A 14,848-nucleotide genomic window follows, 5' to 3' on the forward strand; every position below is an offset into this window, starting at 1 on the left:
GGGAACCTCTTAAAATGCTCTGGACATATGAGATTCTTTAAGAGTTGTTTGCCTGTTATCTTTCCCATTAGACCGTTAGACCTTGAGATCAAGGACTGTCTTTTGCCTTTATTTTCTTAGTACTTAGCATAGTCCCTGGCACATAGTAAGTGCTTAATAAGTACTTGCAATTGACTGAGATGTGAATTTCTTTAACCCATAAACTTGCATCTCACAAGTCCTACATTTAAAAAAGTATGTATCCATTTGGGGAAATTATTTATGCTCTCTGACAAATGAAATAGGTTTCAAATTAATTTTATTTTCAAAGGCCAATATGCTTTACTGTCAAAAATATTTCAGTAGCAGTAGCAATACCAACATCAGGGCTAAGTCATAATTCTATAATCCATAGTAGTATCATTTTAGTAGCTTTAAAGAAAGCTAGAAAGGAGAATTTTGAAATTGAGAGACTAAATATACTGTCTTTTTTTAAAAAAAGCAACTTTGCCCTTTATTACCAGATGCTGTAAAGGCTATTTAGAGATTCACACTGGCACCAAGGACCATGCTGCCTTGTCAAATGCTTCTGTCAGCTGTAGGATGCTCAGCCCCAAGCCTACTACTGCCCCTCAGTCTTGAAGTGGCCAGCTTGTCTGCTATGAGGCAAGAGCAAGTAGCCATCAGCTGTGAACTCTGATTCCTCACAAAAACTGCGCTAGCCTGATAACAATGTTCAAAAACAGAGGCAAAATTGATGCCCGTGGCAGAATAGGGCTTTAAAGATCCTTCTGAACTTCATGCTGCCTTGATGGCCCCTTGATAAAAGGAACTAGCACAAAGGCAAGCTGTCTCGAGGATCCAGTTTACATAAATACTTCTATCTTGTGATGGGCTGTGGCCTGATATTTTTCTCTGGAGTTATTTCCCATAATGCTACACTCACCTTTTACTCTCTGGATTTTGTGTTTTACGACAGGGTGGGGATAAATGTGCAGTGTATCTTACAGAGAACCTGGAAGGGGTATGGTAGGGAGAGGCAGGGCTTTGCCTGGATATAAGAAATGATTGTTCTGGAAATGTAGTCAGTTGTCATGGAAAAATGGTGAACTGATTCTGAGTCTTTTTTTAAAGGTTGATTTGCTCTTATGCTTCAAATTAATGAGATTCAGATCATACAGGCAATACCAGGGAATGATGCTTCAAGGACAAGTTATAATACAAATGAACATTTTTTATGAGTCTTCATCTTCTAGTTCATTCATTCTTTTCATTCTGTAAGAGGCGGTTGATGCTAATTCCCAGAGAAGGAAGGAATATTTCTCTTTCTCATGATTTCCTATGTCGGCTGTTGTCAATTGTTTTGTTTTGTTTCACTACTTCAGGCAAAGAGTGGTCTGGGAGTTTTGCTAAAGATTATTCAGGCATATAAAAATTTTCAGAAAAACAAGAAAGAGGTTCCACAGGATAGGGCTGCTTAACCTGGAAGCTGGCTTTATTAAAAGCCATTATTTCCTGGGTAGAGTGTTTTATGCTTTGAAAGAAGCACTTTTATGCTATTCCAAATAATAATGTAGATAGTCTTTTATACCCCTATCCTCCATTTGTCCCTGTTCATTTTAAAGGTGTTATCGTAGTCGGAAGAGAACTTTGGGAAGAGAACTATTTGAGAATAGGCTCTTCTCTTACAGAGGGATCACAATTCAGAGAGCTAAGGTGTTTTTTTCTGCTCTACTGAGTAAACTGACTTATAAATATTGCTCTTGGTATCTTTTTAGAGTGAAACAAATCCCATTTTCAGCTTTCTTTGATAAAAACCTTAGAGTCAATGGCCAACATCCATGGATTTCTTACTATGAGCCTTGCTTTAGGAAGTCCTTGAGTAGCTTATGAAAGGTTATATAAATGTGGAAATTTGCTTCATAGTATATTAGAGCTGGAAAGAGTCTTGGAGAACATTTACTATAACCTTGTATTCTCAAAGATGAATAAATCAAGACCCAGATAGCTCTGTTGAATGACTTGCCCAATATTATGCAAGTGGATCCCAGAAGAGGCAGTGAACCCATATCTCCTAATTCCTAGCGACATGTTTCTAAAGGACTCAAGAAATAACTGGAAAGAACAGGGACTTTTAGAACTCAGTGAAGTAAACCAAGATTTAAAAAAATGCATATATACCTAAAACTACTGAAAAAATAAAAAATGACTTATAAATAAGAAAAAAGGAAGGCCCAGAACTTACTGGGTATTTTTGGCAATGAAAGTTCCATTTGCATTGGGGACTTCAAAGTCACTTCACAAAAAAGAGAAGGATATTCAGAATGATAAACTTTTCTGAATGGTCTCAGTTAAAATTTATCCATTTTCTTTGCCTTTTACCATCTTGTCAGGAATGCTTTAGAATAAATAAGCATACTTTAAAGGTCATATAGGAAGTGATTTTTTATTTCTATATTTTTAGGTAGCATAAAGAAATCTCTATGATTAAATATTATAAATAAAAATGAGACAAATGTTTTTAGAAAAGAAAAAAGTCTGTGCTAGAATTCAGAATGGTTTCAATAAAGGCCTAGTTCAGAGTACAGTAGTTCTATAGAGATGAATTTCATGTGATTTGAATAATGACTTTATCTCATGTTACAAAAGTATTTCAAGTAATCTCTGAATAGGTCATTTCTTTAGTGGGTGAATCTTAAAATTACAGCAGTGCTATAATTCACAAATAGGATTCTTGTATATACAAGAGTTTAAAATGTTGCAAAGAAAATATTAAGGACTGAATGCTTTTTCAGTGTTTTTAGTCAAAGGTTTTTTTTTTGTGAGTTTTTTTTTTTTGATAAAACAAATAATTCATCTTGGGCAAATTCATAGGTTTTTTTTTTTTTTTGGGTAAAAAAGGTTTCAATCTGATTTTGCAGTGCTTTAACAGGGAAAAAAAATCAGCCTAACACGTTACCTTTAAAATTCAGTTGCCAAGGCAACAAATGTAGCTCTCTGTACATTGCCTTTTTTGACATCATTTTTTATAAATTTAGTTACTTGAACATCAAAAGCACATATTAAATATAGCTACTTTGCTTTCAACTAGGTTCCTATCTTTTTCTAAACAAGCTGACTATCCTTCCAGTCTAGCATCTGAATGCCAGAATATACTGACACTCATTATTAGCCACAAACATACATAATCCTTGAGGTCAGAAAAGTGACTTATAATTTTTTTTTGTTAAGGTTATCACTATAAAGGAAGCAGTAAGTCAGCACTACCATCCCCATTTTACAGATGAGGAAAAAGAGTCATAGATAAGATAATGACTGAAATCATATGCCATTTTGTGTCAGTATCAAAACTACCACTAGAATTTTCAGCTTCTGAAAGTCAAATCACAATCTCAGTGCCTGAGTCATGTTATCTAAATCCTGCAATGAGCGAAAAGGAAGGATGCTTTCCCTTGAGGAAGTGGGAACAAAATATAAGACCCATCCCTTCCCAAAGTGGGAGCCCAAGTGCTGGCCCACCATACATTGTTATTGATGAACATTAGGGTTATTTGATGAAGAGAAGAGTGAAGAGGTGGTACCTGCACATTTCACTCCCTGAGCAATGAGACCCCACATAAAGTTGGCACAGTATTCACACCAGTGTGGACCTCTGAACGTATGGACCTGAAAGAGAGTAGAGGAGGGGGGAGGGAAGGGAAACACACACAGATGAGGAGGTTGTTTCACAGGCAAAACAGTTATGTTCATAAGTGAGCCATAAAGGCCATATGAAAATTGAAAGAAATGGTGGCATACAGTAAAACCTCAATTAACTGGGACCCAACTCACCAGAATTCTGCTTTCAACATAGTTGTCCCGATTTCCATCTTTAAGAGAGGTATTGCAATAGAACGACTCAATACCAGTTATTTGTTTGGAAAAGCCATTTTCTAAAAATTTTGTTTTCATTTCAGGCAATTGTTGGGGCTCAGAAAAGATTCAGTCCCTTATCTTTTACCTCCTCAAGCTACAGCACTGTTCATGAACACCAAAGTTTAGGATGACAGTAAATACTTGTTGACTGATATCAAGGCCCTAGAAGATCCCAAATCATCAAAAGGACAACTGTGTTGATTATTCTAAGGAATGGAAATTATTGTATTTTAAAAAGATTTTTAGCACCGTAAGTGTTTATTGTTTTTAATAGTTTCAGTTGACTAGAAAATCTGATTAACCAGAATGTCTGTTTACTAAGTATTTGAGTTAATGAAGGTTTTACTGTATTTATTTATCCTTATGCCTGGAAAGGAAATGAACTCTGAAGGAGAGTGGAGAGCTAAATGCCAAAAATCCCAGTAGACATCTATATGTATGGAAAAAGAGGAATGTAAATCAGAAGAACTCTTTCTGAGAGCAAAATAATTTTTGTAAGAAAAGGAAAAAAATGCTGGCATAATGGAGAAGTGAAAGATAAAAAGTGAAGACATTTATTTTTCTGCTTATCCCAGTAATGGGATTTTTAAAAGAAAAAAAATCACACACTAATTAAAAATATTAATAAGAATTTAAGATCTCCATGCAAGGCTAGAACAAATGAAATTTTAGAAAGATAGTAAGAAGTTAAAACAAAAATGAACATTTTTAGAGAAGTTAGTTATTTTTCCTTATATCATATTTATGTATTCTATAGGTATATTTTCTGTAGCAGAAAATAGAAACCCCAAATGCAAATATAATACTTAGTTCAAAAGTATGGATACATCCCTAACAAACATTTTTGCTTAAGTACCCTACTGAAAAATGATGAAATTCATAGTCAATATTACAGTTCCACCTAGGTTCTGAGTAGGTCCATAAATAGTCATCCAATGGATTTCCTTTGTTAGCAACCAGTGGTACTGATGTTGGCAGCATTATGCGTGTGGATTGTGGGTGGCCTGAAAGATGACCTACGGTCTCTCCTGTTCTCTACCCATGTGAAGGTTGTCATTGGGTGAATGCCTCAGGCATCATTTAACAGATTTGTTATCAGTTTCATGATGCTGCATGGACTTTGAACTGCTGTGTGGTCCATAATTCCTTTTATGTTTCTGTGCAGTGAGATTTAAGGACACAGTCCTGAGAAAACACAGAAGTTTCTGGAATGATAGTAAAAGATGTTTCTAGCTTGTGGTATTATAAAAGGGCTGGATGGAGTACAGAAAGCACTGTTGAAGCTCTTGAGAATTCCTCCACAAAATAAGCAGTACACAAGTAGTCTTATTCTATAATTTTACCTTGCTCTATTGGGGCAGGATGGACAGGATATCATCAGTTCAGAGGCACCCTCCACCAGCATCATGGTTTAGCTTTAGGATTTTAAGGAATGCCCTTGGGTGGCAAACTTTCTTAAAAGCAATTTGAACTCAGAATTGGATAATACTTTGGTAGGTCCATGATGTTATTAGTAGAGGTGCTTCCTGCATTGAATCAGAACTGAGGCTCTTGCCCAAGTTTTCTTTCCATGGCCCCAGAAATCCTTAAGGATCAGAGGTTCTTAATTTTTTCTGTGTCAAAGACCACTTTGGCCTGAGCCAGAGTCTCAGCTCCAGTCCAGTGAAGCTTATGGAACCCTTCTCATAACAATGCTCTTAAATGCTCATGGTAAGATATATAGTATTATCAAAGAAACCAATTATATTGAAATATAATCATCACAATATTTTAAAAACAAGTTAATGGGTCCCAGGTTAATGTTATAGAAGTTCTATCTAATAAGCTGGGTGCTCTCATGTTGTTCTAGTATCACAGGAGTACCACTACAAAACTCAGGCTACCTATTCATTGTCACTCAATCTTGCTATGTGACTGACTTACCCTCCTTTTATTATCATCTATGTTTGACTTTGATAATTTCTGGTAGAAAATAATAATATTCAGTAGGCTTATTTAGATACCTCCAATATATTTAGTAATCTTACCTTTATTTCTTTCTAGTTTATATTCTTGAATCTCTGGACTTTCTCTATCATGCCACAGAAGCCTCTTTCCCCACCAAAATTAATTTTACCCCTGGATTTTTTCCATTGGAAGCATCCTCCTCCCTTGTACCCTTTCCCACTGATTAGCTGGTTCTTCCCAGAACCTTTATCTTAAGGTGGACCCCTTGACCTTTCATGACTTCATTTCTCTCCAGGTTAGACTCCTGAGTCTTCTGAATTATCTCTACTATGTCCAGAGTTGAGGTTGAGGTGACCTCATCTCTCCCCAGTCCAACCTCTGCTTTTCAACTTTCTTTTATATGGCATCTTTCTCATTAGAATGTAAGCTCCTTGATGGCAGAAACTGTTTGTATTAGTATTTCTAGTATTTAGCACAGTGCCTGCTCAATAGTAAACACTTAATAAATGATTCTTGACTTCATTTATACTTTCTTATCTTTCCTTCTCCTCTTCCACAAAACAGACAAAGAAATTTAAAATTCTCTGACAAGATTAATAAATGTGGTCAAGAAGTCTTGATGAGGCTCATAGGAATTACTCATGATGTATCTCTACCGTGTATGTAGATGTCATAAACATTTGTTTTTATAATAACATTATAGGACCATTGGCCTAAAGGACCATTTGCCAGCCCTTGCTAGGGATGGAGAATAACTGAAAGTTATATAATGCTTTAAGGTTTGTTTATATATTTGAACGTCACAACTGTGTGTGGTAGGTATTACAGATATTAATAGCCCCATTTTGCAAATGAGGAAACTGAGGTTTAGGATATTCCATGACTTGCCTAAGATCACACATCTATTAAGTAGTGAGATGTCACAGTAACTATTATAAGAAACTTTCTAAGGAAATGTTTATGTAACTCTTTAAAGAGAACCCATTTTCTCTGACTTTAAGATTATGTGATACTAGTCTGTGAAATAAATCTTTGGGGAATTAATTTTAAAAATTTGATCTGTAGGTAGATTTTTACAAAAGCATACAAAGTCATTTTGGTGAAGATAAAAATTTTACCTTTCCCTTTAGCTTATGTAGCTTAACTCCCCAGGAAACTGTGCTAGAAATATGTTACCTAGTATTAGAAGCCTACAGATAGTTTATTTAAGGAACAGGATATGTCTTGTTTCATTTTTGCATTCTTAATAGGTTATTTTCTCTGCATTATGACCCCTGTTTCTCCAGGACACTTGCACAGGGGGTTTAATAGTTTAATGGAACTTAAGTTAAATGAGTCACGGATTCATTTCAAAGAAGATCTCTAAATTCCCTCCCAGTCTCTGAAAGTCACACCAGGATCCTAAATCTTAAAGCAAAGGTTCTTAATCAGAGGTCCCTGAACTTGTTATGAAAATATTTTGATAATTAAAAAGAATTCATTTCCTTTGTAATCTTATCCATTTTATTTTATGCATTTAGAAACATTCTTAGGAGGGTCTATAGGATTTACCAGACTGTCATGGGGGCCCATGGCACAGAAAAGGTTAAGAATCCCTGTATAAAGGGATATAACCACACTGGATTATTCTTTGTGTTTCCTCTTAAATAATATCTTTTAGAATTGATGAATGTATTGCTACTCTCTCAGTCAAAGAAGTGGAAGAAAGATTCTGATTTTCTTTTTCTGAGTTCATCATAGATGTTGAAAGGGGAGCCTGTGTCCTTTCCAATGGCAATTTGACACTGATTTGCTAGTAGTTGTAAATGCCAATGATTGCAATCTCTTTTGGCTGTTTTTCTTAAATGAGAACTAATTCAGACAACTGAACACTGCCTCCAAATTAGGAAGTCTCTTTTTTGTATTGCCTTAAAATTAGAGAGTAAAAAACAAAAACAAAAACCAAGCCCATCAAAGGACAAAATGACACACACCCAAAACATCTCATTGTATGCAAGTGTTCATTAAGTTCTAGAAATTATTTCTTTTTCATTGAAAATATTTGGGATAATCTTGCTATGAGATAGAGTATATATAATCCTGCATAGATAGAACGAACCCTGGAACAAGGATGACCTAGGTTTAAATCCTGCCTCTGACACATACTGAACAACTCAATTTTAATCACCCAGTGCTCTGGGCAACACTCTAAGATTATAAGTGGGAGAGGTATTGACTTGCACTGGTTAAGAGAGTTCATGCCAATGAACCTAATTCCACTTCCTACTGTTCTACATTCAACGAGTCGTTGTTCAGACTTTAGTCGTTTCAATTGTGTCTGACTTCTAATGACCTCATTTGGAGTATTCTTGGCAAAGATACTAGTGTGGTTTGCCATTTCCTTCTCTACTTCGTTTTAAGGATGAGGAAATTGAGACTGACAGGGTTAAATGACTTGCTCGAGGTCACACAGCTAGGAAGTGCCTGAGGTTGTATTTGAACTCAGGTCTTTCAGAGTTCAGGCTGGGTGCCCACAGTACTGCCCCTACTTTCAAGTACTATCTTCAAATGTCTCATACTTGTTGTTTTATGTCATTAGTATTATGTATTTATTTTATTATATCATTTATTTTTATTATTTTATATTATTTGTATTATGTCATCCACACAGCACAGTTTACATTTTAGAAATAAGAAAAAAACAACTCATCAAATTGGTTATACAAGTTCAGAAAATAAGAAGAGCAAAAATTCTCCAGTTCAGAATAATACTGATTGTGTTGCTTCATTCTGTAGACTGGAAACATCTTAAATCCTTAGGGCAGGAAGCTAGCACCTGCAAACAGTTTCATGTTGATTTAATGCAGCTATTAACTACAATATCCTATTTTGTATATTTTAATTGCCAATCACACAAAAAAGTCTATTGTTAAAAACAAGATTTCACTGGCATTCACAGAACAGTTGAAGTATAAGATAGCCAGCCATTTGCAATAGACCCTGAGCTCATCAGGGTTTTGACCCTGTCAACAAACAAAGCCTTTTTCTTTTACCTTAGAACACCTAAGCTGTCACTTTAAAAATTATCTGTATATTTAAAAAATATTATAAGCATGAAATGGTGACCTCTCATTTATTTGCCATTACTAGAGAATGAGCCAGTTACTCAAAATGAAACTTTGCCTTTAAACACCCAAACTTCATATTTTCATCATTTGAATGGAAGTATTTCTAAAAGATACTTCCACATTTCCCTGCTTTCTTAAGCTGAGTCGGCTGAGAATCATTTATTCTTGGATTGATAAATCAGGGACTTCATGATAAACCTTATGTAATATTTTGTAATAGAGGTAAATGGATTATTTTTTTTTTGTAAAGAATATAAACTCTTTTAAAATTTTTATTTAGTTGTTTTTTTTGTTTTTTTTTTTAATTTAAACATTATTTTATTTGGTCGTTTTCATACATTATTCATTGGAAACAAAAATCGTTTTCTTTTCTTCCCCCTCTCTCCCTCCCGCCTTTCCCTCTCCCATAGCTGAGGCATGATTCCACTGGTTATCACATGTGTTCTTGACTCGAACTAAATGGATTATTTGATGGTTTTCTTGCTCCTGCACTGAATGACTATAAAATGCCACATGTTTACATATACTTAACATTTGCCTATGGTTTTACAATTTATGGAGCACTTTGACATATTTCATTTGAGTTCTGAGTTTTTGTCTGCTTTTTAAAAGTTTTTCTTCTTCCCCACAGGTTTTTGGACTCTCGGTGGTAACATCTTGCTTCTCTCACCTTGCCTGCTTTTAGAAGTCCATCATCACCCTCAGCATCTTTTTCTAATTTAATTTTTCTAATTTGCTGTGGATTGGCAATCATGAATCCTTAGAACTATATGTAAAGTATGAAGAAACAAGTTTTAAGTGAGGGCCTTTGGGTTTCCTCTATAAGTAAATTGTATATATAAACTTTAGCTAAAATCCCATCTTCTACAGGAAAACTTTCCCAACCTGTCTTTTTTTTCAGTGCTTTCCTTACTTTAATTGTTTGCTATTATTTATCTTGAATATAACTTTTCATTTCTTTCTTTCTTTCTTTCTTTCTTTCTTTCTTTCTTTCTTTCTTTCTTTCTTTCTTTCTTTCTTTCTTTCTTTCTTTCTTTCTTTCTTTCTTTCTTTCTTTCTTTCTTTCTTTCTTTCTTTCTTTCTTTCTTTCTTTCTTTCTCTCTCTCTCTCTCTCTCTCTCTCTCTCTCTCTTTCTTTCTTTCTTTCTTTCTTTCTTTCTTTCTTTCTTTCTTTCTTTCTTTCTTTCTTTCTTTCTTTCTTTCTTTCTTTCTTTCTGTTTATGTATGGTCTTGTCCATTAGATTCTAAGCTCCATAAGGGTAGGGACTGTTTTTTGTCAGTTTTTGTATCCCTAGTGCTTAGCACAAATGCATAGTAGGCACTTAATAAATATGTATTGCATTGAATTATGTAGAAAAAAAATTTCTGGGTTCTTGGATCCCTTCTAGAAAGTTAAAACTATTATCAACCTCCAGATACTGAATGATTCCACTTTAATTAATGTTTTAATATGGAAGGAAACATACAAATTGAATTTTGAGTTGTGGCTTCCCTTTGAGATGTAATTCTCAACTACCACTGCTAAATCCCTTCTCTCTCTGCCCATTGGCCCATGATGAAGACCTGAGGGGCTCATTCCTCCTATGAAGAAGAGAGAACTATACATCCATTCACATTATTAATATATCTCCTTGTTGGGATTATTAAGAAAATATACTACAGTATCTTAGAAATAAAGAATTCCTCTGGAATGAGAAGATGCTTTAATGATAATATCCTGCAAAAGAGCAACTACATCAAGATGATTTTATTTCTAGTGAGGTCAAAAGTAACTCTGAGAGGCAATTCATGCTTTAGACATGAATGCTTGATTAGAGTCTTTCCAAAGCTTCTCTCTTGGTGCATTTTAGCTAATGTAAAAGACAAAAGAAAAGGCATAATTCATATGATAATGACCAATAGGTATTAGTAGCCAGACTCCAAGTTCACCTCCTTTACCCAAAGGGGATTTAAATTTCTCAACATAAATATGAGATTTGTAGTATTAAGGAAAGGATGTTCATTTCTACCATATTGTTAAATACCATAGGAAGGTTATTGGCACTTCCAGAAGACTATATGCTCTCAAAAACACTGAGAGAGAGAATTAATTGAAATATCAAATATATCAAATATAAAAAGTGCCCCTCATCAGAGAAATGTCATAAAATGTTGTAGGATAACACTCCAAAAACTGAAAAGGGCAAGACAATTGGGCAGATAAGCATAGCTCTTTTTATGATGTGGTGACAGACTAATTGACAGTGTCAATCCTAGATTGTTATCTATGTAAAGACTAACACTGCAATTAGACAAGGTGGACTACAAAGTGGCCAGAGAAAATTACCAATAGCACTAGGCCCTAGAGTTGTTTGCTACAGATGCTGATCAAGAAGGATCTGCAGGTTCTGAGTGGTTTATACACTGGTTTCTTTTTGTCATGATTTATCATAGGGAGGTTCAACACTGCCAGAAGCAACATCTGTGGCACCTAATAGAACTATAAAGGAATCAGGATAGAATCCAATAAGATCTCTTCTAAAAAGACAGACCAATCTTGTGGTACTTCTCCATGAGTAATAAAAAGAGCTGATAATAGTCAATATTTATAGACTTACTAAAGGTTTGTAAAACAATTTACAAACATTATCTCATTTGAAATACTCTGCATGTATGGCCACATCCACTATAAAAAGTCTGCTGTATTATAAACAGTAATGAATTTGAAATCCAAAAATGAGAAAACAAGAATATTAAGGTTCTCATAGCAACCTTTTTGTTGGCTCAGCCTTCATTTCAAATATTACATTATAAACAATGTCAGAAAAGATAAAACTCATAATTCAGAATGATTCCCAATTAAAATTATGTTTATCTAAAATGTTATCACAGAATCTTCAACTTCAATTTTTAATACTTTTTATATAAATAGATGTTTTCTATAATCATTTTATTTTTCAAAGAAGACTGAAATAGTAGGGGAAATATCTTTAGAAGAATCTTATATTTAGTTCTGGAAGGGACCTCAAAGATAACTAATTAACTCATTTTACAGATGATGAAATTGAGTCTCAGAAATGTTAAGCAACTTTACCCAAAGTTCCCCATATATGTTTAGAGCCAGATTTTGATTCCAGACTCTCTGACCTCAGAGCCAATAGTTCCATACTCCATGTTTCTCTTCCCTATGATGACCAGTAAGGACCTTTGAGTATATTTTGGGGAAAATTCACTAAGGGTAAGATGTCAAGATGGTGAATTTCTAAATTCTGTCAAATGAGTAGTTTAAAAGTTTAACAATTTTTTTATTTTTTAAACCCTTACCTTCCATCATAGAATCAGTACTGTATATTGGTTCCAAGGTAGATGAATGGTAAGATCTAAGGCTTGGAGTTACCCCTTGCCCAGGTTCACACAGCTAGGAAGTGTCTGAGGCAGATTTGAACCCAGAACCTCCTATCTCTAGGGGAGGTTGAATAATTCTTAAGAAAATGACCCATTCTATATCAAATGTACCCAATTCCCATTATGAAGATCTAGCTTAAACATCAGTGGCTTTTTAAGAAGTTTGAATATGTTTGCCTAAAAAAAAAAAGCAACATACCATCTCAGAGAGAGGGGAAAGGGAGGGAGGGAAAATCTGGAATGCAAAATTAAAAAATTAAAAAATGTTAAAATTGTTTTTACATTTAATTATGGAAAACATTATTTTTAAAAAAGAGCAGCATAAGTGCAATAAAGCTTAATATTAGACCTTATATTAATCTGCAGCCACATTGGTATAAATTGAGAAAAAATGAGAGATGAATCAAATAGCCTCATAATACTGCACAAAAAAAACGTTTATACCTTCTTTACCGAAAAGCAAATTGTAGTAACGAACAAGGAAAAGATCGGAAATTAATCTATGGCATTATCACTAGTTTTTCTAAGAAACAAAGTTAGCAATTCTAATATTTTCAGGACTCAGCATTTACTTAGCTTGGTCCCTTCTCACTAGTTGTATAACCTTGAGCAAAAGAGGCAGTTTGGCATAGTAGAAACAGAGCTAGCCTTGAAGGGCAGACGATCTAGGTTCAAGTCCCTCTTCTAACACATTTTGGTTGTATGACCTTGGGAAAATCACTTGAGTTCTCAGTGTTCCTAGGCAAGCTTTTTAAAAAAAAATCATTCCATTCCATCTTAGAATCAATATCATATATCAGTTCTAAGGTAGAAAAGTGGTAAGGGAGAGGCAATTGGGGTTAAGTGACTTTCTTAAGGACACATAGCTATAAAGTGCCTGAGGCCAGATTTGAACCCAGGATTTCCATCTCCAGACCTGGCTCTCAATCTATTGAGAAACCTAGCTGCCCCTTCTAAGTAAGGTTTTAAAACCATAAATTTCAGAACAAAGTGATCTGCATTGGTAGCTCCCTACAACAGTGAAGTCATAAATTGTGTGTGTGTGTGTGTGTGTGTGTGTGTGTAAAACTTGGACAAGTCACTTCACTTGTTTAGGCTTCAGTTTTCTCCAATGTAAAATGAAGGAGATATGTAAGATGGTCTCTAGAGTTATATTCCATGAGGTCCTTTTAAACATGGTGCCATATGAAAAAATATTGCTAATACATGTTCTGCTGTTGATGATAGCATCCCCACTGTGTATCAAGAAGGAGAACTTGTAAGTCCCTGGGACTCTTTGGGTTTCACTTTCTTCATCCCCAGAATAAAAGAGTTAGACAAGATGACCTCGAAGATCTATTCCCTGTAGCTCAAAATTCTATTATCCTACAGAGTCATCATCAAGAATGTGACTAAATCTACTCTGACAGACCTAGTGGAGCTTGAGTAGAAAACAGCCTTCATTTGCAAAGCCCATTAAAAGATAATGTTAACAAATACCGAGAATTTTAAGAAGACTGATTCCCCCCCCCAAATAACAGTATTTGCTGTGACCACCATAGATAAGTGCCCTGTATGTCCCAGGAACTCTGCTAGGTCCTGGGGATACAGAGAATGAAAACATCCCCATTCATAAGGACGTCACTTTCTAACAGGGAATCAAATAAGTCCAGATATAAGTATATTTAGAATAGAGAGAGAATAAAATACCAATTATTCAATAGGTATCTGGGCAGAGAGGCCACAAGGTCAAAGATACAGCTTACATGCTTCAGGAGCTAATTTGCTACATGATCTTGGGCAAGTTACTTTCTGACATTGTAGTGTATCTCTAGTCTTTAATATGGAGGCAACAGGGTAGCAGAGCACTTGATTAGAAGAAAAAGAATCTGGGGTTGAATCCCAACATTGCTACTTATTAGCTTCGTGACTTTGGGCAAGTCACTATTTCTGGAGTTCTTAGCTTCCTCAGCTATAAAACGAGGGGCTTGGACTAACAGACCTCTAGGATCCATTGTAGCTTGAAATTTATGGTCCTATGGAGGCATGTTGGTGACTAGTTTTTGACCTATAGTTATTACAGACAATTTTTCCTTGTTGATTTGCCATTTATCCTGGTCTATTTTCCACAGCAGAGCAATAAGCATCATCTCAGTTTGTGGATATCTGTACTCTAGGAGCTATCAGTGATAGATCTGTTTCATTACTTAATGTTCAACAGAGATCAGAGAGGTGTGGCAGTGGATAACGTGCCAGTCCTGGAGTCAGGAAAATACATCTTCCTGAATTCAAATCTGGCCTCAGACACATCTTAGCTGTTTGACACTAGGCAAGAGACTTAACCCTATCTGCCTCAATTTCCTTATCTGTAAAATGAGCTAGAGAGGAAGGAATGGCTTTAAGAGGGGGTGTGCTGATAATGTAAAATAGGAATCATGTTAACAGAGAGAGAGAGGCAAAGGACAGGTGGAATCATTGTAGTGATGGCAAATGCAGATTACTTTGGCAAGCACCAAGTGTTATTATTTAGTTATCATT

At 35.2% G+C, this 14,848-nt stretch overlaps 1 protein-coding gene across 2 annotated transcripts in view; it reads right to left on the reverse strand.

The window, feature by feature from the left end:
* CHN1 (chimerin 1) overlaps positions 1–14,848 on the reverse strand; it is a 275,820-nt gene that overhangs the window by 28,303 nt on the left and 232,669 nt on the right. For both annotated transcript variants that reach the window (XM_007494411.3, XM_056794021.1), the window contains one exon: positions 3,561–3,645. In XM_007494411.3, coding sequence (XP_007494473.1) covers positions 3,561–3,645 — 85 coding nt within the window. The remainder of the gene's footprint in view (positions 1–3,560; positions 3,646–14,848) is intronic.

Source organism: Monodelphis domestica, chromosome 4 (genome assembly GCF_027887165.1).
Source record: "Monodelphis domestica isolate mMonDom1 chromosome 4, mMonDom1.pri, whole genome shotgun sequence".
NCBI lineage: Eukaryota > Metazoa > Chordata > Mammalia > Didelphimorphia > Didelphidae > Monodelphis > Monodelphis domestica.